This window comes from Pinus tabuliformis, chromosome Q (assembly GCF_031772625.1).
Source record: "Pinus tabuliformis cultivar Carrire ecotype Pingquan chromosome Q, CPIR1, whole genome shotgun sequence".
NCBI classification, from domain to species: Eukaryota; Viridiplantae; Streptophyta; class Pinopsida; order Pinales; family Pinaceae; genus Pinus; species Pinus tabuliformis.
Window position 1 is genome coordinate 55,132,189 of NC_142296.1, and position 24,887 is coordinate 55,157,075.

The following is a 24,887-nucleotide window of genomic DNA, read 5'->3' on the forward strand; positions in this document are numbered from 1 at the left end:
ATGGGGAAGTCACTTTTTCGGACCCCCCCCGGTGATAACGGGAAACATGGCGAGGAGGGGAGGGCAAAAAGACCTGGGAGCCATTGATCTGGGCGGAATCAATCTGGGCAGTCCAAAGATGGGGGATGTTTAATCAATATCGCATCCGAACTAGGACTTTGACTTATGAGATTGCCGATCACTGATTTGCGAGATTGATGATGTCATCGATGCCACGTGTCACTTCCTGAGTGGTGACACATGTTGCCTGGATATACCCCCATAGGACCCCTGAAAATGTTGGATATGCGTGCCACATGTCCTCCGTACCACCACGTCATGCTGATGTCAGCTGCCATGTGTCTTTCTCGAGACCAATCCTGTGCTACCATGTGGCCCTACTGGAGGAGAGAGAAAGAGCCCGCCTGCCTTTGGTTTTTCACAACAATCCTTTGTTAAATATTTTTCGGCCTTCTCGACGCTTTCCACTATCATATCATAACATCGCGATATCGCAATGTTTTGGAGTTGTAACCCTGTCGTCACACCGATCGCCGATTTGCGATGCCATGGGCCCTGAAACCCCCGATCGCCGATTTTGCAATATCAGTGATTGTTGCTCGCGATACTTGCTCTGGCCTCCCCTATGGCTACTTTAGAAAAGCATCGATTGCGATTTGCGATGTGCTCTCGGAGTGCGATATCGACGATCGTTGTTTTACCCCGTCAATATGTCTTGATTGCATAGGACCTCCAATATGTGATTTGCGATATCAGTGATCACTGATCGTTGATCTCGCCGCTCTTCCCTGTTTCCTCTTCAGAAAAACGGCGATTTGTGATTGTGATGAGCTCTCGGACCTCCGATATTCTTTCCTCCTTCACTTTAAAGGCAACAGAACCTCTGAACTTTAACATGCCATATCTTTTGATCCATAAGTCCATTTTTGACTTCCATATACTGTTGGAAAGCACGTTCCGAGCACTATGCAATGGAGAGGGTCCAATTTAGCTTTGACAACTTTTGAGGTTTGAAAAATGGCTTCAAACTTCACTGCTATTTGGCACTTGGGACAACTGAAAACCTATAATGCAGTGAGTGACAACACAAGGTTAGATCGACTTGTGGAGGTGAAGAAATATTTTGTTGGAGCTTTGTCGGGATTTGGCAAGTTGTGTTGTAATATTTATCAACACAGAATTTGTCAAAGTTAATAATAAAACCCTCAAATTTGAAGAATCAGTTTTCTGTTTGGGCTTTTTCCAGGGATGTTTTGTCTAGAAATATTAGTGTCCATTTTGCAATTGGTTTTCTTAGAGTTTCCGCAATTTATTTTTGGTGAATATTGCAATCGTGTTTTTATTCAATATTTGCAATTTAATAATTTTGCTCAGAATTAAATACATTGGATAATTATCAATTGATTGCAATAAGCAATATTTTATTGATTTTTCACATGGTATCAAAGCAAATTTGAAGTGCAGAGGTTTACCAAAGTAGATCAACATATGGGTTTGGAAGAAAAAGCCAAAGTTTTAAGACCTAGATCGATTTCTTCAATTTGTTCTAGATTTACTTGGAGGAGTTTTACTAGTGCTATTTTCTGCGGGAGAGGCCAAGATTTTCAGCCAAGCTATGAGGGTTTTTGGAGGGCTAGGTTGCCAAGATCTAGCCGCACTTGTGGGGTGTTGAGGCAACGTTGAGGGTTGAAACACTCCAGGAGTGCCGAGAGGGTGAAGCCAAGTCTTTTGGAGGTTGGACTCCCAGAGGCAAGGTCGTGAAGCTATTTTGCTAGCCAAAGGCCATGCATGTAGGTCGTATTATTTTCCAAGAAAACCAAAAATTCTCAGAGAAGTTGAGATCATTTGCAGAGGACGATTGTGAGGTTTTGCAAGTACTTTTGTTAGTTGGTAGAAGAGATATTTACTTTTATTTTTCCTCGAGGGTTTTAGTAATGGCTTCAACAATATTGAGGGATGGTGCATCTAACTTTGGTGTCTATAAAGTTTAGTTCCTTCCTATTTTGGAATAACATGGGTTGAAGTAGTTTTCTATAACACATATTACCATACTAACATATCCTATCATGTTGCATGATTATCAAAACGATGATGCCAAGGCAAGTGTATTATTCTAAATGGGGTCAAGGACCACATTGTTCCACATTTGGTGAAAGAAAATACAACCAAGAAGATATGGGATGTCATCAACAAACTTTCCTAGGATAAGAATATGAATTGGAAAATGATCCTAAGAGAAAAAATTAGAAACATCACAAAAAATAAGGGAGTGTACATTGTCAATTATCTCACCTGCATCAGGTTAGTCATAGATGAGCTAGCAGCCATTAGAGAGAAGGTTGATGATGAAGAGCTTGTGAGAACAACCCTAAATGGGTTTCAAAAGCAGTGGGATGTTTTCGTTTAAGTGTTTAGTGGAAGATCTAATTTTCCTACTTGGGACCGTTTCTGGAACGACTTCACATAGGAGGAGCCTCGATTGAGCCTTGTGAAAGAAAACAGTGGTTTTAGAAACAATTCCAAGAAAAAGGGAGATGGCAACGAGAATGTTGCTCTTGTGAGCAAGGACAAAGTGAAGAAGGGATCTAGTAAAGGATCTAACTCTAAGGAGGAAAAGAAGGACATGTCGAAGATCAAATGCTATGGTTGTCACAAGTTTGGCCATTACTGCAACAATTGCCCAAACAAGAAGAAAAGTGACAAGGGAGAAAAGCAAGTAGTGACAACCGCAAATGAGCTTGCTAGTCAAATGAAGGATGAGTTTTCACTCATCAATTGCAGCAACAATCCAGGAGAGTTGTGGCATATGCTCCATGGGGTGTGACAAAAAAAATCTCACAATACCAACAAAGTTTTAGTAATCACACATCACACAATCATGATGACCATTCTCCATAGTCACTTCAATTAATATAGTTTATCTCTACATATCCCTTAAGTGACAATCACCATGTTACAATAACACTTTATTGCAATGACAACCTATGTATCTTACCAAGTTAGATTCACCACCTTACACAAGTAAATCATTCAAAACTTTTAGTTGGCCAAATTATTGTGGTTCCCTAATTATCAAATATAAAATAAATCTAGAATACGTGAAATAATAAAATAATAATAATAAATAACGATTAGAAAACTTTATATAGTATAATAAACAATGATTTAACGACAATTTGATTTTACAATGGTTGGCTAACAACTATAAATATATACAAGTCAACATCTCAAATGTATGCCATGGATTTTTCACTTTAGTGTTAATAATACATCACAACCACAAATAACTATTAAAATAAATTCAATATTCTAATCATATAATAGGAACATAAACATGAAAATATTTTAATTTCACGTATAGAAAAAAGTCGAGGATATTAACTCAAGTGGTTTGGTGAATAATTCGTTTACCCATTTGTGTGGGTTCAAGTCTCGGAAGATGTTGTAATTGAGTCATTTGTGGCATTTATGAAATAATTATACTTGGTGTAATAGTGGCAGCTGCTATTTCAAAGTAACTAATTCTCCAGAATTTTTCATTCCAATTAGTTATATATATATATATATATATATATATATATTTATATTTGCATGTACACACCTAATTTGTTTCTAAAAATAAAAACATCCCATGCAAATTCATCATATCAAAGCAAGCTATCAAATTAATTGTCAATAATAATGTTGCTTCTTAATTAGTTACAAATTACATCTATTCCAACTCAACTCCATCCGAAAGTAGACATAAAGTCTTCTAAAATATATTTAAAATGTCTATATATACATGGACAATTCTCAAAGACCAAATTCCTAGATTATTCCCCTTGAGAAACAACAACATATACTACCTTAAATGAATTGGCCTTGCTAACACTCCAATCCCTTAAGTAAGTTAAGACCAATCTTTGATACATTATGATATAGAGATTTGTTTCAAGGGGCACATTTTTAATATTTATGAAGTTTGACTCATTTAACTAATTAAGAGGCATCTAAGTTTCCAATTAGAAAACAAATAGGTAAGGTCATACTTCAAGGGTTATTTTTTTCGACATAGAGTCATTCCATCTCCAATGGGAACCTACATTGTATACAAAGATCAAAGGTTAGGGATATATACATGGATTAGTAGATCAAACACATAAGCATATGAAACAAATTAATGCTATGTATTTGCTAAGGAAAAGAACCATACCATGCTAATGTTTACACGCTCATCGTTAAAAACTACTTTGTTAAAGTCTTGTAGACTAGTTGTCTTTTTATCATTGATCTGCACTTCAAAATGCAACATATAATGTTGATAACACACGGAAAAATCCAATGTAGTAGTAACATTTTACAAAGAATCTAAATTACTCAATGTTCACGTGAAAATACCAAGGGATCAGCAACCCTTCCATGCCATAGTACATTGTCAATGACTATAAGACCACCTGGCCTAATCTGAAAAACCAACAAACAATATGTTTAATACCAACGAAGTACAAATGATGCACAGGTTTAAAACTATACCAGATTCAATAGAAGCTAACTAGCTAAATGGTTAGCTGATATTGAAAAATCAAAAGGAAAAAAAAATCTAAGGTCATCAAATGCCAAGTATTTCAAGGGTGAAGTTCCCACAGTTAGTTTATGCTAGTAGATGCATAGACATGCCAATATGAGAAGTGAAGTTTGACATTACATTTCATTCATAATGGTGAGTAAAAAGCTTTGTTCTGGATTTAATAGATATTTACCTCTAAAAAAAATATTTTGCTATACTAAAGAATCATGTGATTAGCCTTATAATCGCTCCCAATATTCCAAGACCACGTGATTATGCTTCTTTGGTTTCTTTTTCTTTCTTTGGTTTCATAATGGAACTTAGTGAAAGACAATGTAGGGCCCATAGTTGAATCAACAACATTCAAGAAACTAACAAAACATTTGAAGGATTCATTGCTAGGTATGATCGACACATAATGTTAGTTCACTTGCTTCTTGAATTAAAGGTGTATGAGTAAATATATCTTGATTTGGCTTTCATCTACCTATGGAGAGATGAATTGGTTGCTCTATTCAATTCAAGAAAGGTATGTGTGGGTGTAATAGAGATTGACCACACAACACTACCAACACAATTTGACATAGTGTATATGTCAAGAATCAAGAGCAAAGTAATTATTAATGTGGAATCAAAACCAATCAAAACCCTCCCACTATAGTAATATCATGTAGTATATTACATAGATGACAGTCAAAAGTTAGAAAGGGCCTGTTATCTCTCCAATAAACTCTCCTAGGTTGTAGATCGGAGATGCCTGATAACATATAATCTTCAATATTGTTCTCTGAACTATTGGAATAAATGATGGTTTGGATCAAGCCAGATAACCATTTCAACTATGTTTTTACTCAAGACATGCATGAACACCCTCAGCTTACAAGGCTTTAGACCACTAATGCTCAACAGTTTATAGTTTCAATGAATGGATGGAGAATACTGACCATACCGGAAGATGCATACATAAACATAAATGAATGGCTAGCTACAAGCAGCAAAAGAAAATATTGACTGTACTGACAGATGCATATATGACCACATATGAATGGCTAGCTACAGGCAGCAAAGAAGCTTGCAAATCTAATTTATCAAAGCAGAGATAAGATGACAGTTATCTGGCCTTAGACACAAAAGAAAACATGAACAAACTGTTCAAGTGCAAGCTTAGAACAGAAGAGAAAATGGACATTGAACATATAACAACAAAAGAAGCTTGTATTACTAATGAATGAAGATGAAAAACTTGAGTAGCAAAGTCTCATTAGTTTCCAAAAGTTGAACCTGTATTACATCTTACTTTCAGATATTTATACCTTTTTACAATGCTCTCAAGCCTTATGAGGCTCGAGAGGTCTCAATCTATCTGATCTGTCTTGTTAACAACTTTGATGCCCTCTAGACAAGCATAGGCTCGGAGGTTTCTTCTTCTGACAGAAGAATAACCGCATTCAGATATTTTGGGTAGCTTGCTGCGCTATCTGGGAGCTCTCTCATGCCAGAGATGCCCCACAATGTTTATTGTTGTGGCTGTGTCATGTTGTGTTGCTCTGTGGCCCCTTTTATTCCCTTTCTGGTCTTTGTTTTCCGGCACCCCACCTCATGGACTCTGCCATGTAGTGGAATGGGTCTTTGGCCTCTGTAATCCCTTTAAAGGTTTCCTTTGATTGTTTCTTGTATTTACATAGAAAACTCTGCAATCACTGATAAATCTCGCCTTCTCTGTGTATTTTGGACTTCAAAAGTCCTCAAAAATAGTTTATTAATCTCTCGGGTCCACCCTTGTTGCCATCGCAAGTCGCAAAAAGCCTACTCCTGTGTATTTTCCTCGTATTATGAAATACGCGAAAAACACTAAAAAATGCATGAAAAATGCTTTGGCGGACTTGAAAATATATGCATTTCTATTTCAAAACCCATCAGGTCCATCCATGTCGCCATCGCAAGTCGCACTCGGCCTGTCCTATGGTTCCCTTTGTATTTCGTTTAAACAACGAAAACAAAAAAATACATTGAAAAATGGGCTTCGGTAGATTTTAAATAATATATATTTTACTTCCCAGACCCTTTTGGGTCCGGGCTTCATCGCAATTACACTGCCCCAAGGCTCCCTTCGTATTTTCGTTATATAACAAAAATACACGAAATATATTAAATATGGCCAATCCACGGATTTCAAATATTATAAAACATCATATATAATGTCGTCGGGTCCAGCTATCGGGTCGCTCATATGTATATGCAAAGGCCCTGCCCCATGGTTTCCGCCGATGTAACATGGGCCGTTGATCTACGCGTGCGATCGACGGTCCACGTTTAATCACCGATCGTAGTCGCAACTTCCATATTGTCTGCGCCGATTGCGACCTGCTGATCCGATCATCGGCGATCGCTGATCGGCGGTGTCCAGCGCCGATTGCCACTACCTGCGACCGCCGATTTGCGATTTGCCGCTTAGATCTAGGTCGTTGATTGGCCAGATCTAATGGCTGCTGTGCATTCTTGAGTTTTAAGCCTCCGATACATGGTTTTTCATGATTTTGAAGTGTTTTAGCCTCCCGATAGTGCATTTCTGTCCTTCCAAGGGCTCTCCTCCCTCATTTGTTTGGATCCTTAAATGATCTTAAGCACTTTTGAAGACTTAGGGAGCGCTTTGGAGCATATTTTGATCCATTTGCATGATTTTAAGCAAACTTTGGAGACTTTGGGAGTGATTTGGATCCATTTTTGGGCCAAACGCCAACAAAGCTAACATTGGCTCATTTTGTGGATGAAAGCCTCCCTGTGAGGTTTCAAGAACTACAGAACAATGCCTTTCCTGTAAAAAACAAGATCAAATCTTCCTCCTAGTGTTGCATTGGGCATGGAGTCTATTTAGCATGAAATAAAAACTTGAAAACAACATATTTACAATACCGAGGATTGAAAGCCTTAACTGAAATAAAGTTCGAAGAACAACCCATTGAATGGGCCATCAAAAACATCTCCTCCCTTTGATGCATTCCTTTTGAGAAAACAGTCACCAAACTGAAAATTGACCCTTTTTACCTTTCTATGAAAGGTTTCTTTCTCTTGGTCAATGTGCATATCAGCCAATTCATCAAAGACTTGCAAAAGCCTATTGATTTGATCCTCTACTTCAAAAACTTTCCAGCATTTGACATTATCAGGCAAAGATGGTCTATATTTCACCTCATCTCTGTATGCTTTCAGCCTTGGATGTTTTGCTTGGAAGGTTTTGTACACCTGTTGAATGATAAGGTCTACTTCATACTCTGCTGTGTCATTTGTGACCTGAAAAGTTAATATAAAAGATGAATCAATGCATTCTTGTGTGGGGGACACAAGGACTTCACCTGTTCCTACAGCTTCCTTAGAGCAAGCCCCATCAAAGAACATGTCCCAAATCTATGGGCCTTCTTCCTCTGTGATCTGGAAAACTGGTTTTTTAAGCTGCGTAGAGGCCAACTGATAAGGCTTGGTAATGTCAAGACCGAGCTTATCCATGACAGCCTTGTGCATTGGGTTATGGCTGGCTCCAGTGTCCAGAAAGCAATTATAAAGGACTTCATCATGAATAGACAGAGAAACATAGAATGATGGGGAGTTGTCTTCACAATTTTCAATCATTGGGCTAAGAATAACAGTTGGTTGGTCATCTTGCAGATTTACATAGTCAGTGGAAGCTTGGATCGCATTAGGCTCAAGAGCCTCAAGGATAGATTTCTTGAAGGACTCATTCTTCACTGGTTCAATCAAAGGCATATGTATTCTTGGCTTCTGAATTTCTGATTGAAAACTAAAAGAAGAAGGGGATGATATGATCAATTGCTGGTTGCTTCTGCTTATTAGCTTGTTGTTCTGCAAGGACAATAGCTTTATGAATAGGAGTCTCCTTGGCATTATTCATTTTTTACCTCAGATTATATTTGTGGTGGTCTTCAATTTGTAGAACAGCTGCACCGTCCCATTCTTGACTGATCTGGTCATTGAATAATGACTTATCATAGGCAGCTTTGGTTAAAAAAGTGGTGTTGCCTTTGTCTTCCATACAATGGATCTCATCATCCTCTTCAAACTGCTCTTCCTCCATGACTACATTTTGAAGAGGGGTCTTCACCCTTTGGTCTTCATTGGCATCTTTGTTTCTTTGCAAAATCTGCAATTTCTCGTTTGCTCTTCTATATGGATTTGGATTTGGAGGAGCAAAGGTATTAGGAACCCTTCCTTTCCCAGAATGTTGCTCAACCTTTAATTTGGAAACTTCAGAGGCTAATGACTCTATCATCTTGTCCATTTTATCGATCTTGGGATCTGAAGATGATGAAGGCTCGCCCCTCTGTCTCCTTCTATCAACATCACCTTTAAGCTTTTCTGCAGCCATGATGTTTGATTCTACTTCCAAGCCTGCATCTTGCATATCAACCAAAGAAGCCCATCGCCTCTCCCTCAACAGTAAACAGAGGTCAGAATCAAAGGCATTGGCATAGATGAGTCTAGCAGAGGTAGTGGTGGGTTTCACTTCAGCTAGTATCTTGCTGTACATGCGGTTAAATCTCTTATTAAAATCAGACAACAACTCACCATTTTCCCTCTGTAAGTTCCCAAACTCAGTGTGGTAGTAAAGGAGATCCTTCTTATCCCCCCAATGCTTTAGGAATGCATCATCTAAGGCCTCAATATCTGCTATAGATGCTGGGGTCAATTCCCTGAACCATTTTCTAGCCTCTCCATCTAGGCTTTGGACAAAGACTCTCATCCAGACATCATCTTCACTAATGTCTAGGTTATCAGCATAGCTATAGAATGACTCAAGATGTTCTTCAGCTGAAACACCTTCAGTCCCAGTGAACTTAGGCATATACTTCTGATACTCTCCAGTAGGCATAGCATTCAAAGGAGTGGGCAGTATTAGAGGTCCATACCTAGCAGCTATGATTCTTTCCATTTTGGTAGGTGCTTGTGGACCTACCATAGCTGTGGTGGCTAAAAGAGTACTAGCAGTCTGAATGATAGAGGGCTGAGCAGTGATTGATAGGACTAAAGGAGTATGATGGATAGGAGGTGAGGTTTCCTTTGGGCATACAACAAAAGGAAAACCTAAAGAATAAGGAGCTTTATGAATCTCTAAGAGTTTTTCTTCGCTACTAGTATTAGAAGCTATACTCTCAACATATATTTGTTCTATTACAGGCCTTTCTTGAAGAGATATAGGAGATTGTTTAGGTTTACCTGAACCTCATGCTCCTTTCTGCAATACCTTTCTTTCTTTGATGATCTTTTCAGGGTTAAGTACTGGGTCAGCTTGTGACTTCTGAGGATTTCTCCAAGTATGCCTCACAAACTGAGCCAGAACTATTATGTAGAGTCGCCAGATAGATGATTACAACCAAAAATGTGCCCAGACTTTGTCTATCATCAAAGCTAGATCTATGTCGTTTCCCAGGGAAGCTGAGCTTTAGTTTCCTCTCCCCGGCAACGGTGCCAATTATGTTATCTCTCTAAGAAACTCTCCTAGGTTGTAGATCGGAGATGCCTGATAACATATAATCTTCAATATTGTTCTCTGAACTATTGGAATAAATGATGGTTTGGATCAAGCCAGATAACCATTTCAACTATGTTTTTACTCAAGACATGCATGAACACCCTCAGCTTACAAGGTTTTAGACCACTAATGCTCAACAGTTTGTAGTTTCAATGAATGGATGGAAAATACTGACCATACCGAAAGATGCATACATAAACATAAATGAATGGCTAGCTACAGGCAGCAAAAGAAAATATTGACTGTACCAGCAGATGCATATATGACCACATATGAATGGCTAGCTACAGGCAGCAAAGAATCTTGCAAATCTAATTTATCAAAGGAAAAATAAGATGATAGTTATTTGGCCTTAGACACAAAAGAAAACATGAACAAACTGTTCAAATGCAAGCTTAGAACAAAAGAGAAAATGGACATTGAACATATAACAGCAAAAGAAGCTTGTATTACTAATGAATGAAGATGAGAAGCTTCAGTAGCAAAGTCTCATTAGTTTCCAGAAGTTGAACCTTTATTACATCTTACTTTCAGATATTTATACCTTTTTACAATGCTCTCAAGCCTTCTGAGGCTCGAGAGGTCTCAATCTATCTGATCTGTCTTGTTAACAACTTTGATGCCCTCTAGGCAAGCATGGGCTTGGAGGTTTCTTCTTCTGACAGAAGAATAACCGCATTCAGATATTTTGGGTAGCTTGTTGCGCTGTCTGGGAGCTCTCTCGTGCCAGAGATGCCCCACAATGTTTGTTGTTGTGGCTGTGTCGTGCTGTGTTGCTCTGTGGCCCCTTTTATTCCCTTTCCGGTCTCTGTTTTCCGGCAGCCTGCCTCCTGGACTCTGCCATGTAGTGGAATGGGTCTTTGGCCTCTGTAATCCCTTTAAAGGTTTCCTTTGACTGTTTCCTGTATTTACACAAAAAACGTTGCAATCACTGATAAATCCCGCCTTCTCTGTGTATTTTGGACTTCAAAATTCCTCAAAAATAGTTTATTAATCTCTCAAGTCTGCCCTTGTCGCCATCGCAAGTCACAAAAAGCCTGCTCCTGTGTATTTTCCTCGTATTATGAAATACACAAAAAACACTAAAAAATGCATGAAAAATGCTTTGGCAGACTTGAAAATATATGCATTTCTATTTCGAAACCCATCGGATCCATCCATGTCGCCATCACAAGTCGCACTTTCCCTGTCCTATGGTTCCCTTTGTATTTCGTTAAAACAACGAAAACACAATACATTGAAAAATGGGCTTTGGTGGATTTTAAATAATATATATTTTACTTCCTGTTGACCACTACCGCCCATAGCAGTACACCCCCTTTTTTCTTTGCAAAGAAGGGTAGCGCTTGATCGACATGTCCGTGCCATCCTTCAGTCATCGACAGCTTGATCAATTTATGTTGTAAACCCAGTCTGCATGTATAAATTGTAAATAATCTTAGCAGATATGAGTCATGTCTGTAAATTGCCTAGGTGGACCTAATTTTCTAAGTAATAATCTACGTCCCGGAAGGATTTTCGTCTCACCGATCCATGATCGGCAGAGTTTTCCTTCAGCCTAACCCTAAAGCCGGGATGGATTTTGTCACTAGAATCTTAGGAGAATCCTAGTGTGTTAATCTGCTAGATTATAGTTGTGTCGCAGAACTGGGTGATTTATGAGGGTCTATGTCAAATGGGTTTTCCCCCCTTGGGATGTAAAGTTGTAAAAGTCATGATGTAAAGTGTCTTGAGGGATAAGAAATGTTTTAATCCCCTCATAAGTCCTAAGTCCTAGGTCCTAGGTAATTTTCCCAAAAGCTAAGTTCAAGGATCCATTTAAAAATAAATTAAAAAATAATAAATAAATAAAAATATAAAATATAAAAAAATATAAAAAAATAATTAAAAAATATAATAAAGTAAAAAAACCTAAAAATAATAAAATAATAATATTTTGAGTAAATAAATGCAGAATTTCTAATTTTTAATACATTAAAAATTCGACGGATGAGATCAGGAGATATCTTGATCCTCCTCGACGGTCGAGATCATTTTGCCATGGATCACTTGAACTGGCTGTTGGGATCTTTTCCTTTAAATAGGGTGCTAGGGGTCATTTGAGGAGATTAGATTTGGGAGTCTTGTGCTGAAGAAGCTCTCTTGTAGTCATTTTTTGTGCAATAAAGAAAGACTTTGGGGTTAAAAATCTTGCTGGTGTTACTCTTCTGAAAATGTTGTAAGATTGTTTTATTTTTCTGCATAATTTTATTTTCAGCCATTGATGATAGCTTAATGAAGATTGACCTAGGCACAGGTATCTTGTCTGATCTTTGGGGTTTGAATGATAGTTTAGATTTTGAAATATAGTGGCAGGTATCTCCATTTGATCTGGGTTTCACTATTGTTTTCTCCCTCTATGTTAATGGTTGATTTTAAGCTGTGCAGGAAATCCTTTTTTTCAGATTACCGGGCGTTAGGGGAAGTTCTCGGCTGAACCAGCCAACTCCCGGATTGTGTTTTCTGAAAGAGCCCAGCTAGTTCTTGATCCTGGGCTTATCATTTGAAATTTTTTATGAATGCATGCAGGGTTTTCTGAAGTATCTCACATTAAAATTAAATTCTGAAAATATAACTGTGGATTATTGACAAATCTGGCTGCTAAAGAACCTTAGGTCTGTAAATATTGTAAATTCGTAGCTGGTTTGAAGGGTCAAATTTTGTTCTATGCATATATTATAGGGTTTCATGTACTTCTGCAGGTTACAGGTGACACAGAGCAGAGAAATCCAGATATAATTTTCGAGGAGAAGTTTCATAGGTTTCTGGGCTACCTTCTATGCGTATTATCTCCACACTGTTCCCCATTCCACAATCGAGGTTACCCCAAACTGCTCATTGCCCACCAGCGTGTTTTTTTTTTCTGTTCCAAAGTCTGCCGCTTGCCTGTTCACGCATATCTACATACTCTATCTCTGCGCTCGCTGCTCTTCAGCGCAGCTCCAACCTCCACATGCTCAGCCGCTTTCAAAAATCGTGGGTCTGATCAGCACATAAATCATCGTGGTTTACATGGTTGCTGGAAGCCGCAAACCCACAAACGATATTCATTCCGCCATCGAAGAGCATTTTGCTGATTGAATCCTGTGATCGCTTTTTTCTTTTGCGGGCCGGGTGAATTTTCGTGAGGCGTTTCACGTGAGGCCTTTCTCTGCCTGCGTAAGAAGAGTCGTTTTCGGCTTTTAACGTGACTGCAATGCGTATGCGGTATGGTAAGTTTAGTGCTTAGCGTAGTTTAGATTAGATTTCCATTTTTCCTTTTTAGCTTTGATTTATTTTGAGTTAAAAAAATAAATAAAAAATAAAAAAAATCATAAATCATCAAAATCGTTTGTTTTAATTTAAGTTTCACCCCTTTTTAGGTTTAGACGTAGTTTCTTTTAGTTTAGCTTTTAGTTTAAGTTTAAATTAGAATAGATTTTTTGATTTCAATAGTTTTGTTTTAGTTTAGGAATTAAATTTTTTAATTTAGCTTAGTTTAATAATTTAAATTTTATTATTTGTTAAGCTTTAGATTTATTTTAAATAGTTTTAACTTTTTTAGATTTTATTAATTAAAAATCATAAAAGCAAAAAAAAAAAAAAAAATTCTTTTCTTTTAGTTTAGATTTTAATATTTAGATTTTTTTTAATTTAAAGTTTCTTTTAGTCTTTAATTTTCATTTGAAAAACATAAAAATATTATGGAAATATTCAGTCTTGGCTCAGGGATTTATCACGTTTTATCTTTTCTGCCGAGGCTAAAATTTTGATGTGGGAATTAATGTTTATCATGCTTAAATGTTCATTCAAAGATTAACTATATGAATGTAATCTCTGGCTAGCATCTTACGTGATTGTTTGAAGCACTTTATCTTTCGAAATTTTAATCGCTGGAGTATCTTCAAACCATTAAGCATTTATTGATTATCTCGTATCTGGTAAAAGTTAAGCTTTTATGATAAATGATTGCTTTACATGGTTTATATTTCTGCAGCATCTGATAATTAATCGTTTAAACATTAAATCCACAAGGCACTGGTCCATTAAATTAATAAAATCAATTGAGTGCTGGTTTCCTTTCGTGTCTCCCAAACCAACTTGATTCACAGTTGGTCAATCATTTTCCCATAGGGTCTACCCCCCTTACCCGCGGGAGACAGGCTTAAACGGAGAGATCGGGGATCAGAGTGACAGCCCCCGGTCTGAGTGTTGTCGTGTCAATCTGTGCGACAACATTTTTTGGTGCCGTTGCCGGGGACAAAGTTTTTCTGTCCCTGGCGTTTCAACGACATTCATATTCTCATTTCTCATCATTCTTTCTCATCTCGTGTTTGAGCTGGCAGATTCAACATTTTTTGGCATCATTTGGATCTCTTTCATCGCCTTATCTTTCGTCATATCAGCAACTTCTCTTCGATTCATTTCTTGTTTGGGTGGCGACTCCATTCCATTTCTTTTATTTTTTCCCAGGCAAGAAGCCTTCCTCATATCTGCTTGTTGGTTGATTTTTTGGATCCTAGAATTAGATTCATTGTTCAAGTGGCGACTCCACTTCTTTCATCTCTTAATTTTCTTGAGCAGAAATCTCTTTCTATCATCCATTTGATCCCTTATTATTCATCATGGATTATTCATTTAAACCATGTCATTTTACTGATAATCTCCATGATTTTCCGAAAGAGGCCATTTCTAAATTATTTAAGTTCTCAGGTGGTGATTCGGTCGCTGTTAGACAACATTTAAATAGGTTTACTTGTGTAATGATCATATATTGTAGACTTCCTCAATATAATCATGAAGATGTCAAGATGCGTCTATTTGTCCATTCTTTAAAGGGTGATGCTTTGAACTAGTTTAATAGTTGTCCTGAAGATTTCTTCATTTCTTTGCAAGACATTGTCGATGATTTTAAAGATATATATGGTGATCCAGATAGCTCGCCTTGTGCCCCTAAAATTGTGCAACAAAATGAAAGTAATCTTGTAAAAGGTCCAGCTGTCCAAGACAATTCTTCATATCAGAATGTGCCATCCACTTGTACCATTGCAAATCATAGTAGTGTTGACAATGAAAAGGAAGATCATAAGCAAATTATACAAGATCTATTGCTACTGGTAAGAAATATGGAAATAAATCAAACTAATTACGCCAATGATGTGAGAACTTTATGCACTCACCTGGAAAAGCGTAATAGGGAGATGGAGATCATGCAAAATCAACATAGTAAGGAAATTGAAGCCATGAAGATTAATCATGACACAGAAATTAGTTTTATGCAAAGCAAGATGTCAGGCTTAGAGGAAAATATGACGACCATGCAAGCAAATCAATAAGAAAGAGATGAACTCTATGCAGCATTGCTTGATGACCATGGAAGAAGACCATGCCAGGGAAATCAGTGCTATAAGGGTTGAACACTCTAGTCAAATAGACGCCATTAAAATACAGTTTCAGAAATTTCAACAGCAGTCGCAAGATGAAGGAAACCAGGAAAAATCAATAGATCAAGAGCCTTCTCATCTGCTGCAACAAGCTCCATCTTACTATGAGGAGGTCATTGGTTCGATTGAAAGGTGGTTAATTGAGGGTGATCCAGATAGAATTAAAAATGATAAAGATCAGATGCAGGATAAAGAAAGACATGTCACGCATATCTTACATACTTCATCTGATAACTTTGAAGCAGAAAGTTCCATGTCATCAGTGATGCAGCCTGCCAGGAAGAAAAAGTGCAAGAGAAAGAAAACGAAAAGAAGATTTGATGCATCAGACGGCCGCGAGCAGCTTGATTTTTGGATAGGAAAAAGTCCTACCATATGCAGAATTGGACATGGCACATCCGACAAGCAACCGACAGATTTGCCTGAAAGCAGGCAAATGCTCAGTATACACTATATTGAACACATCTGATGCCATGGGGCATCCTTTGTATTGTATTTCTAACCATACTCCTTGTCATTTCAGCATTTTCATTTCTATTTTAGGATTAGATTTGCTTTTCTAGATTAGTTAATAAATGAAGAGCTTATATCTTTCCTGTGCTTAATGTTATATGATGATTTTTTGGATGGACGCTACTTATTTTTTGTTGTGTGTTGCATGGGTGCAGATTCTAGATTCTCATATTCCTACAGTGCAGCAACGTGTCCCCAAGTAGAGCCAGATGTTGACCACTACCGGTCAACCGCCCATAGCAGTACACCCCCTTTTTTCTTTGCAAAAAAGAGTAGCGCTTGATCGACATGTCTGTGCCATCCTTCAGTCATCGACAGCTTGATCAATTTATGTTGTAAACCCAGTCTGCATGTATAAATTGTAAATAATCTTAGCAGATATGAGTCATGTCTGTAAATTGCCTAGGTGGACCTAATTTTCTAAGTGATAATCTACGTCCCGGAAGGCTTTTCGTCTCACCGATCCATGATCGGCAGAGTTTTCCTTCAGCCTAACCCCAAAGCCGGGATGGATTTTGTCACTAGAATCTTAGGAGAATCCTAGTGTGTTAATCTGCTAGATTATAGTTGTGTCGCAGAACTGGGTGATTTATGAGGGTCTATGTCAAATGGGTTTTTCCCCCTTGGGATGTAAAGTTGTAAAAGTCATGATGTAAAGTGTCTTGAGGGATAAGAAATGTTTTAATCCCCTCATAAGTCCTAAGTCCTAGGTCCTAGGTAATTTTCCCAAAAGCTAAGTTCAAGGATCCATTTAAAAATAAATTAAAAAATAATAAATAAATAAAAATATAAAATATAAAAAAAATATAAAAAAATAATAAAAAAATATAATAAAGTAAAAAAACCTAAAAATAATAAAATAATAATATTTTGAGTAAATAAATGCAGAATTTCAAATTTTTAATACATTAAAAATTCGACGGATGAGATCAAGAGATATCTTGATCCTCATCGAAGGTCGAGATCATTTTGCCATGGATCACTTGAACTCGCTGTTGGGATCTTTTCCTTTAAATAGGGTGCTAGGAGTCATTTGAGGAGATTAGATCTGTGAGTCTTGTGCTGAAGAAGCTCTCTTGTAGTCATTTTTTGTGCAATAAAGAAAGACTTTGGGGTTAAAAATCTTGCTGGTGTTACTCTTCTGAAAATGCTGTAAGATTGTTTTATTTTTCTGCATAATTTTATTTTCAGCCATTGATGATAGCTTAATGAAGATTGATCTAGGCACAGGTATCTTGTCTGATCTTTGGGGTTTGAATGATAGTTTAGATTCTGAAATATAGTGGCAGGTATCTCCATTTGATCTGGGTTTCACTATTGTTTTCTCCCTCTATGTTAATGGTTGATTTTAAGCTGTGCAGGAAATCCTTTTTTTCAGATTACCGGGCGTTAGGGGAAGTTCTCGGCTGAACCAGCCAACTCCCGGATTGTGTTTTCTGAAAGAGCCCAGCTAGTTCTTGATCCCGGGCTTATCATTTGAAATTTTTTATGAATGCATGCAGAGTTTTCTGAAGTATCTCACATTAAAATTAAATTCTGAAAATATAACTGTGGATTATTGACAAATCTGGCTGCTAAAGAGCCTTAGATCTGTAAATATTGTAAATTCGTAGCTGGTTTGAAGGGTCAAATTTTGTTTTATGCATATATTATAGGGTTTCATGTACTTCTTCAGGTTACAGGTGACACAGAGCAGAGAAATCCAGATACAATTTTCGAGGAGAAGTTTCATAGGTTTCTGGGCTACCTTCTATGCGTATTATCTCCACACTGTTCCCCATTCCACAATCGAGGCTACCCCAAATTGCTCATTGCCCACCAGCGTGTTTTTTTCTGTTCCAAAGTCTGTCGCTTGCCTGTTCATGCTATCTACCTACTCTATCTCTGTGCTCGCTGCTCTTCAACGCAGCTCCAACCTCCACATGCTCAGCCGCTTTCAAAAATCGTGGGTCTGATCAGCACATAAATCATCGTGGTTTACATGGTTGCTGGAAGCCGCAAACCCACAAACGATATTCATTCCGCCATCGAAGAGCATTTTGCTGATTGAATCCTATGATTGCTTTTTTCTTTTGTGGGCCGGGTGAATTTTCGTGAGGCCTTTCTCTGCGTGCGTAAGAAGAGTCGTTTTCGGCTTTTAACGTGACTGCAATGCGTATGCGGTATGGTAAGTTTAGTGCTTAGCGTAGTTTAGATTAGATTTCCATTTTTCCTTTTTAGCTTTGATTTATTTTGAGTTAAAAAAAAAAAAAATCATAAATCATCAAAATCGTTTGTTTTAATTTAAGTTTCACCCCTTGTTAGGTTTAGACGTAGTTTCTTTTAGTTTAGCTTTTAGTTTAAGTTTAAATTAGAATAGATTTTTTGATTTCAATAGTTTTGTTTTAGTTTAGGAATTAAAATTTTTAATTTAGCTTAGTTTAATAATTTAAATTTTATTATTTGTTAAGCTTTAGATTTATTTTAAATAGTTTTAACTTTTTTAGATTTTATTAATTAAAAATCATAAAAGCAAAAAAAAAAAAAAGATTTTCTTTTCTTTTAGTTTAGATTTTAATATTTAGATTTTTTTAATTTAAAGTTTCTTTTAGTCTTTAATTTTCATTTGAAAAACATAAAAGTATTATGGAAATATTCAGTCTTGGCTCAAGGATTTATCACGTTTTATCTTTTTTGTCGAGGCTAAAATTTTGATGTGGGAATTAATGTTTATCATGCTTAAATGTTCATTCAAAGATTAACTATATGAATGTAATCTCTGGCTAGCATCTTACGTGATTGTTTGAAGCACTTTATCTTTCGAAATTTTAATCGCTGGAGTATCTTCAAACCATTAAGCATTTATTGATTATCTCGTATCTGGTAAAAGCTAAGCTTTTGTGATAAATGATTACATGGTTTATATTTCTGCAGCATCTGATAATTAATCGTTTAAACATTAAATCCACAAGGCACTGGTCCATTAAATTAATAAAATCAATTGAGTGCTGGTTTCCTTTCGTGTCTCCCAAACCAACTTGATTCACAGTTGGTCAATCATTTTCCCATAGGGTCTACCCCCCTTAGCCGCGGGAGACAGGCTTAAACGGAGAGATCGGGGATCAGAGTGACAGCCCCTGGTCTGAGCGTTGTCGTGACAATCTGTGCAACAACACTTCTTAGACCCTTTTCGGTCCGAGCTTCATCGCAATCGCACTGCCCCAAGACTCCCTTCGTATTTTCGTTATATAACGAAAATACACGAAATACATTAAAAATGGCCAATCTGCAGACTTCAAATATTATAAAACATCATATATAATGCCGTCGGGTCCGGCTATCGGGTCGCCCATATGTATATGCAAAGGCCCTGCCCCATGGTTTCCGCTGATAGTGATCCGGCGATGTAACGTGGGCCGTCGATCTGTGCGCGCAATCGACGGTCCACGTTTAATCGTCGATCGCAGTCGCAACTTCCATATTGTCTGCACCAATACCGTTGATTTGCCTCTGCCGATTGCAACCCGCCGATCTGATCATCGGCGATCGTTGATCGGTGGTGTCCAGCGTCGATTGCCATTGCCTGCGACCGCCGATTTGTGATTTTCCACTTAGATCTGGGCCGTTGATCAGCCAGATCTAACGGCTGCTGTGCATTCTTGAGTTTTAAGCCTTCGATACATGGTTTTTCATGATTTTGAAGTGTTTTAGCCTCCCGATAGTGCATTTCTGTCCTTCCAAGGGCTCTCCTCCCTCGCTTGTTTGGATCTTTAGATGATCTTAAGCACTTTTGAAGACTTAGGGAGCGCTTTGGAGCATATTTGGATCCATTTGCATGATTTTAAGCAAACTTTGGAGACTTTGGGAGTGATTTGGGTCCATTTTTGAGCCAAACGCCAACAAAGCTAACAAGGCCCATAAGGTGAGACACCAATCACATAGATGACAATAGTACTACAGTATGGGTGGATGTTGCTTCGAAATGGATCCACAAAAATAAATATAGAAATTGCATTGAAGTGAGTTCCTATATTTTATTCATGATTCGTGACAAGTACGGAGACAAGGTTGACGACTAAAGTTCTCCAAGAATGAATGACTTCCTAAGATACATTAAGTCTTCTTTTTATATTTTCCTATCTCACTAGATAGTTGGGAAAAGTTATGCTTATGAACCAAACAAGCCTCTATCTTGGGGAACTTGAGAATCAGTGAACTTGGTTACTTGAAGGTGACTTGGAAAAGGTTTACTTTATGGCTACTAGTTTTATTATAGCTTGACAAAGACCTCGTAAGAGATTGGAGGTCAAGACCTGACAGGTAAATTGATTAAGGGCACATTTTATATCCCAAGGCCAGGAGATTTGAGACATGGCTATGGTTAACACATCCTATTGATGTTAACAACCAACTCAGAGCTTAGTGTTCAAAGTTAGGGGATGAAATATCTCTTGGAGGTTGGATTATGGAAGAGATTTTATTAAAATGTCCATAAAATCAAATGATCTATGGTGCTAGACTGTTACAACTTGAGGCAATTATCCCTTACCTAATGTGAGAAGAATTTAATAAAGCAAATCACTGGAAAGGTAGTGCATGAGTTAGGGATTGGAATTTGGACTTCCTGATAAATTCATAACTCAAAGGTGACAAGGATGGATATGGCGAGTACCTTGAAGTCAATATAATTAAGAGTCTCCACTCGACCAAACTTGATATATCCTAAACTTGTTGAGACCTGAGATATAGTAAACTCACTGAGGCCTAATATTAAAATCTTGTTAACACCCGTTATATATCAAAAGCAAAAAGGCTTTTGACCTTTGTTGAGAAACAATAAGATTTTTCATTGTTTGACTAGTTATTAACAAACCCTAAGGTTGAAGAAAAAGGGGAGAAGATCAATGAGAATGAGGAGTTGCAAGATGTTGAGATTTTAACATTAGGAAAGTTATGAAGGATTTAGAACTTGAATGAAAAGTGTAATGTCCCCAACCGCTTAAGAGGCATAAGACGAGGTTCCACTAGCCTAATAATTCCTTTAGGCTAAGGCAAGAAAATTTTTAATAAAGGAACATGACTCACCTAGGAAAAACATTATAAATACTTAGGGGGTGAAAAGAGGGACATATCCTAAGATAATGAAAAGCCACTTTCATTTTATAAAGTGAAAAGTTCCTAAAGTGACTTTATAAAATTAAAAAGGTAAAATGGTGATTAAAAGTGGCCACTAAATTATAAAAGGAGAAAAGTGAGGAGTCTCTCCTCATTCTATCACTTGCAATTTGAGAAAATGAGCTTTTGGAGAGAAGCTTAGGATATGGGAAAGTCTAGCTGTCATTGCTAGCTTCAGTGTTGAAACTATACACCCTAGTTGGTTTAGAGAGCGAAATCACTCATATTTCGCCATTGTATTTCAAAGAAGAAGAATATTTGCAGAAGATAATGGAGGTAAAAGGTGTTATCAATTGATTTTATCTTCTAATCTAGAATTTATCATATATCTATTTGGAGGCAGTGATTGTTGAAGGTGAAGGGCCAAAGATAAAACATATTCCAATGAGCCAAAGTGGGCATTCTCTGATAGGTCGAAGCTACCAAGTCTGAGATCAATGTGGACTGATTTTATTTGTCAAAGGGGGTCGATTTTCACTCTATTTCAAATGTTGAATTCCTTCTCTATCCTCCTGCTCGAGTTATGTTATTAGAGATCCGAGTTTGTTATTGTTTATGGATTGAAACCCTTCTTTTACATTGCTAGACGAGTACATCTTGTGGAGGGTTGAAAGTGTTTATTGATTGAGTTGAAAGTATTCCCACTATTGGAGACTCATTTCAGACTTGTATAGGTCGTGGGCGTTCTTTTCTGGACATGGGAGCTAGAGCATTAATTTCCTATGTGTATATATTAGTCTCAAAGCAACACAAGTTTCCAAATTTGCTAGCCATGTCCCCTCTATTGAAGAATGTAACTAGTTTCGGCCTTCATAATTGTATTTGACTCATAATGAAATGTATTTATCAAAAGAAAGAAAAATAAATTATTATTATTATTATTATGACTTATTAAAGCATGGGTTTCATGCTTGGCTCATCATGTTATAGGTCAAAGTCCCCATTGAGGACTTCTAGGTTTTGTCTTGAGTCATTAGAGTCATTGTCCATTTTATGATAGCCTTCTTGGGCTTTTGAATCATGTAAAAAGAATTATTATGGAGTACAATAAGTCATTTCTTACCTCCACACCATGTCGGCCTACATTAGGGTAATTCAATCCACAAAAGAGGCTATAAATAAGTGCAATTCGATTCATTTGGAGGATCACTAACACAAGTTTGATTTACAAGCTAAGGAAGCAGAAAAGTGCGAAGTTGCAAGAAGAAGAAGAAAAAGAAGGACAAAATCGAAGTTTTGGGTTATCTATCTCTCACACATGTGAAGTCACTGGGCTATTGCCGTAGGTCGAAGTTCCTTTGTTGTTGCTACTGGATTGAAGTTTCTGCTACTACTACTGGGTCGAATTTTTGCTGCTACTGCAAGGTCGAAGTTGTTAGAATGTTCTCATTTGCAGAAGAAGGAAAGGGTTGACTTGGTGATTGGAGGAAGTCTATGTTTAGGTCAAGAAGTCTTGGATTATCTCGTGAAACTGTTGAAGAAAGAGTTTTGACTAGGTTTTCCCCTAGATAGGGGTTTTGCCCTGGCTGTCTACCTACATCTGGTGTCTTTGATATTCGTGTTATGTCTTTGGTAATTGCTTGATGAACTTAGATAAAAGAAGAACACAACAAAGTTAATAAGAACATACGGATATCACAAGTAATTATCAACATAAAGAATATCCTTCTACCTTTTAGATTTTTTAACATGGTATCAAAGGGAAGGTGAAGAAGGAAAAAGGCAGCCTGAAGATCTATTGAAAAGAGAATAAGAAGTTTGAAGAAGTTGAATAAGGGTCATCAAGATCATATAAGGAGACAAGCCTACTATCTTCAAGAACCATGTCTAACTCATTAAAGGGGAAAAACAAATTAGAAGGAGCATCCAATTACAGGGCATGGAAAAAGAGGATAGATTTTATCCTCTAGAAGAATAAAGTTTTGGATCTAGTCAAAGGAAAAGTAAAGAAGCCCACAAATGAATCAAGTGATGTAGAAAAGGCAAAGTTCAAAGAAACAGAGATATTGGCCATGACCCTAATGGTGGATGCAATAAAGCACAACCTCATCCCATATATATCCAACAAAGATTCCACTCAAGAGATGTGTGAGGCCTTATCCAAACTATTCGCAATCAAGAATCTTGGTCAAATTGCAAGTCTTAAGAATGAACTAAGAACTATGAGGATGACAAAAGATGACACTGTGGCATCCTTCTTTGTATGAATAACTAGAATCAGAGATGAACTCTAGGCAATAGATGAGATAGTACCTAAAAAAACTCTTGTAATCACTGCATTTCTAGGATTACCAACATCTTGGAGTGCCTTTTCCTCAGGTATCAACAGTTGGAAGGAAACTCCTACATTCGAACAATTATGGAATGCATGTAGTCAATAAGAAGTCAAAATTTCATTAGTTAGCAACAAAGAAAATGAAGAGGAGAAAATTTAAAATCACAAGAATAAAGGAACCTTCAAGAAGTCCAAAGGGCCAAGAAAGAATATAGACCTATCCAAGATTGAAACTACAATTATCACAAGGTGGGTCACTATAGAAGCGATTGCCCTGATAATCCTAGAAATAAAAAGAGAAGGATATTCAAAGCAGAACAAGACCAAAGAATCAGAAATAAGGGACTTACACTACTAAGTCCTCTAGTACTTGTAGGTTTAACATGCTTTGGAAAAACATTTTTGAATTGTGGTTTCCCCTTTCTTATCTAGATGTGTTTGTATTAGATTCTAACAACATTTCTTTTATATTTTTCCTTGTTTAGGAAAGCTTGTTGATCTACTCAAGAGGTGTGGAGGAGACCTCACAAAATCAAAAATCCTATTACAAGAGAAGTTCTTCAAGAATTGATGTCCTACAAGGTTTCTCAAGAAAACAACTCAAAGGTATGTCTTATACCATAAGCTTTGTTCTCTTCGTGATAAAGGTATATTCGTTCATTCTAATAAATTTGCTTTACATTACTAACAAGAGTTATATCTAGGACCTTTGAATCATAAAGATTCTTATTTGGGTAATTAGTCATTAGATTGAATCTACCCTCATTACACTCATCAAGTTTGTGGAACCCTAAAAATTTCTCTGTAAAACCCTAACCTAAGGGTATGTCAATGCTAATGTGAAAAACCCTAGTCTACTTAGGGTTACTAATGAAATCTAGAAAAATACTATTATTTTAATGTTTGGGGTTTTGATGGTAATGTCATGTTTGGATTTTTAGTATTGTTATGCAAACTCTAATCCTTTAGGGTTGGATAGTAATATATTCCTAGACCTTGAGGCTTTGGTAAATTGGGGTTTATGAGAAAAACCCTATAATATCTAGAGTAAGCTCTTAGGAATGAAACCCTAGGTGTATGTCCATATGATAAAAACCCTATCCCAATGAAGATTGCTATATGTCTGACTTTAAATGTATTGATATTTGTGTCGAAAGATTATCTAATGGATATTGATATGCTTGTACATGATTAAGAGATCCTAGATTGTATATGTGCTAACCTAATTGTTGATGCTCATAGTATGTAATCTCTAGGGTTTGTAACTAAGCCCTAGTAGAAGTTTGAAATTCTAAGATATGGTGTTATTGTGTCAGATTTGATGATAAAGTCTAGTGCCTACAAATAATTAGTCATATTGTTGAAACCTTAGATTGTGCTATGATTGGT

At 37.0% G+C, this 24,887-nt stretch overlaps 1 protein-coding gene across 4 annotated transcripts in view; it reads right to left on the reverse strand.

Moving 5' to 3' along the window:
- Window positions 1–4,028: 4,028 nt before the first annotated feature.
- LOC149218269 (uncharacterized) overlaps window positions 4,029–24,887 on the reverse strand; it is a 410,979-nt gene continuing 390,120 nt past the window's right edge. For 3 of the 4 annotated variants that reach the window (XM_089382376.1, XM_089382377.1, XM_089382374.1), the window contains 3 exons: window positions 4,381–4,446; window positions 4,196–4,273; window positions 4,029–4,081 (listed from right to left, as the gene is read on the reverse strand). In XM_089382376.1, coding sequence (XP_089238502.1) covers window positions 4,040–4,081; window positions 4,196–4,273; window positions 4,381–4,446 — 186 coding nt within the window. In that variant the 3' untranslated portion in view covers window positions 4,029–4,039. Of the gene's footprint in view, window positions 4,082–4,195; window positions 4,279–4,380; window positions 4,447–24,887 lie in introns of all 4 variants that reach the window. The other variant, XM_089382375.1, reaches the window with a different exon arrangement.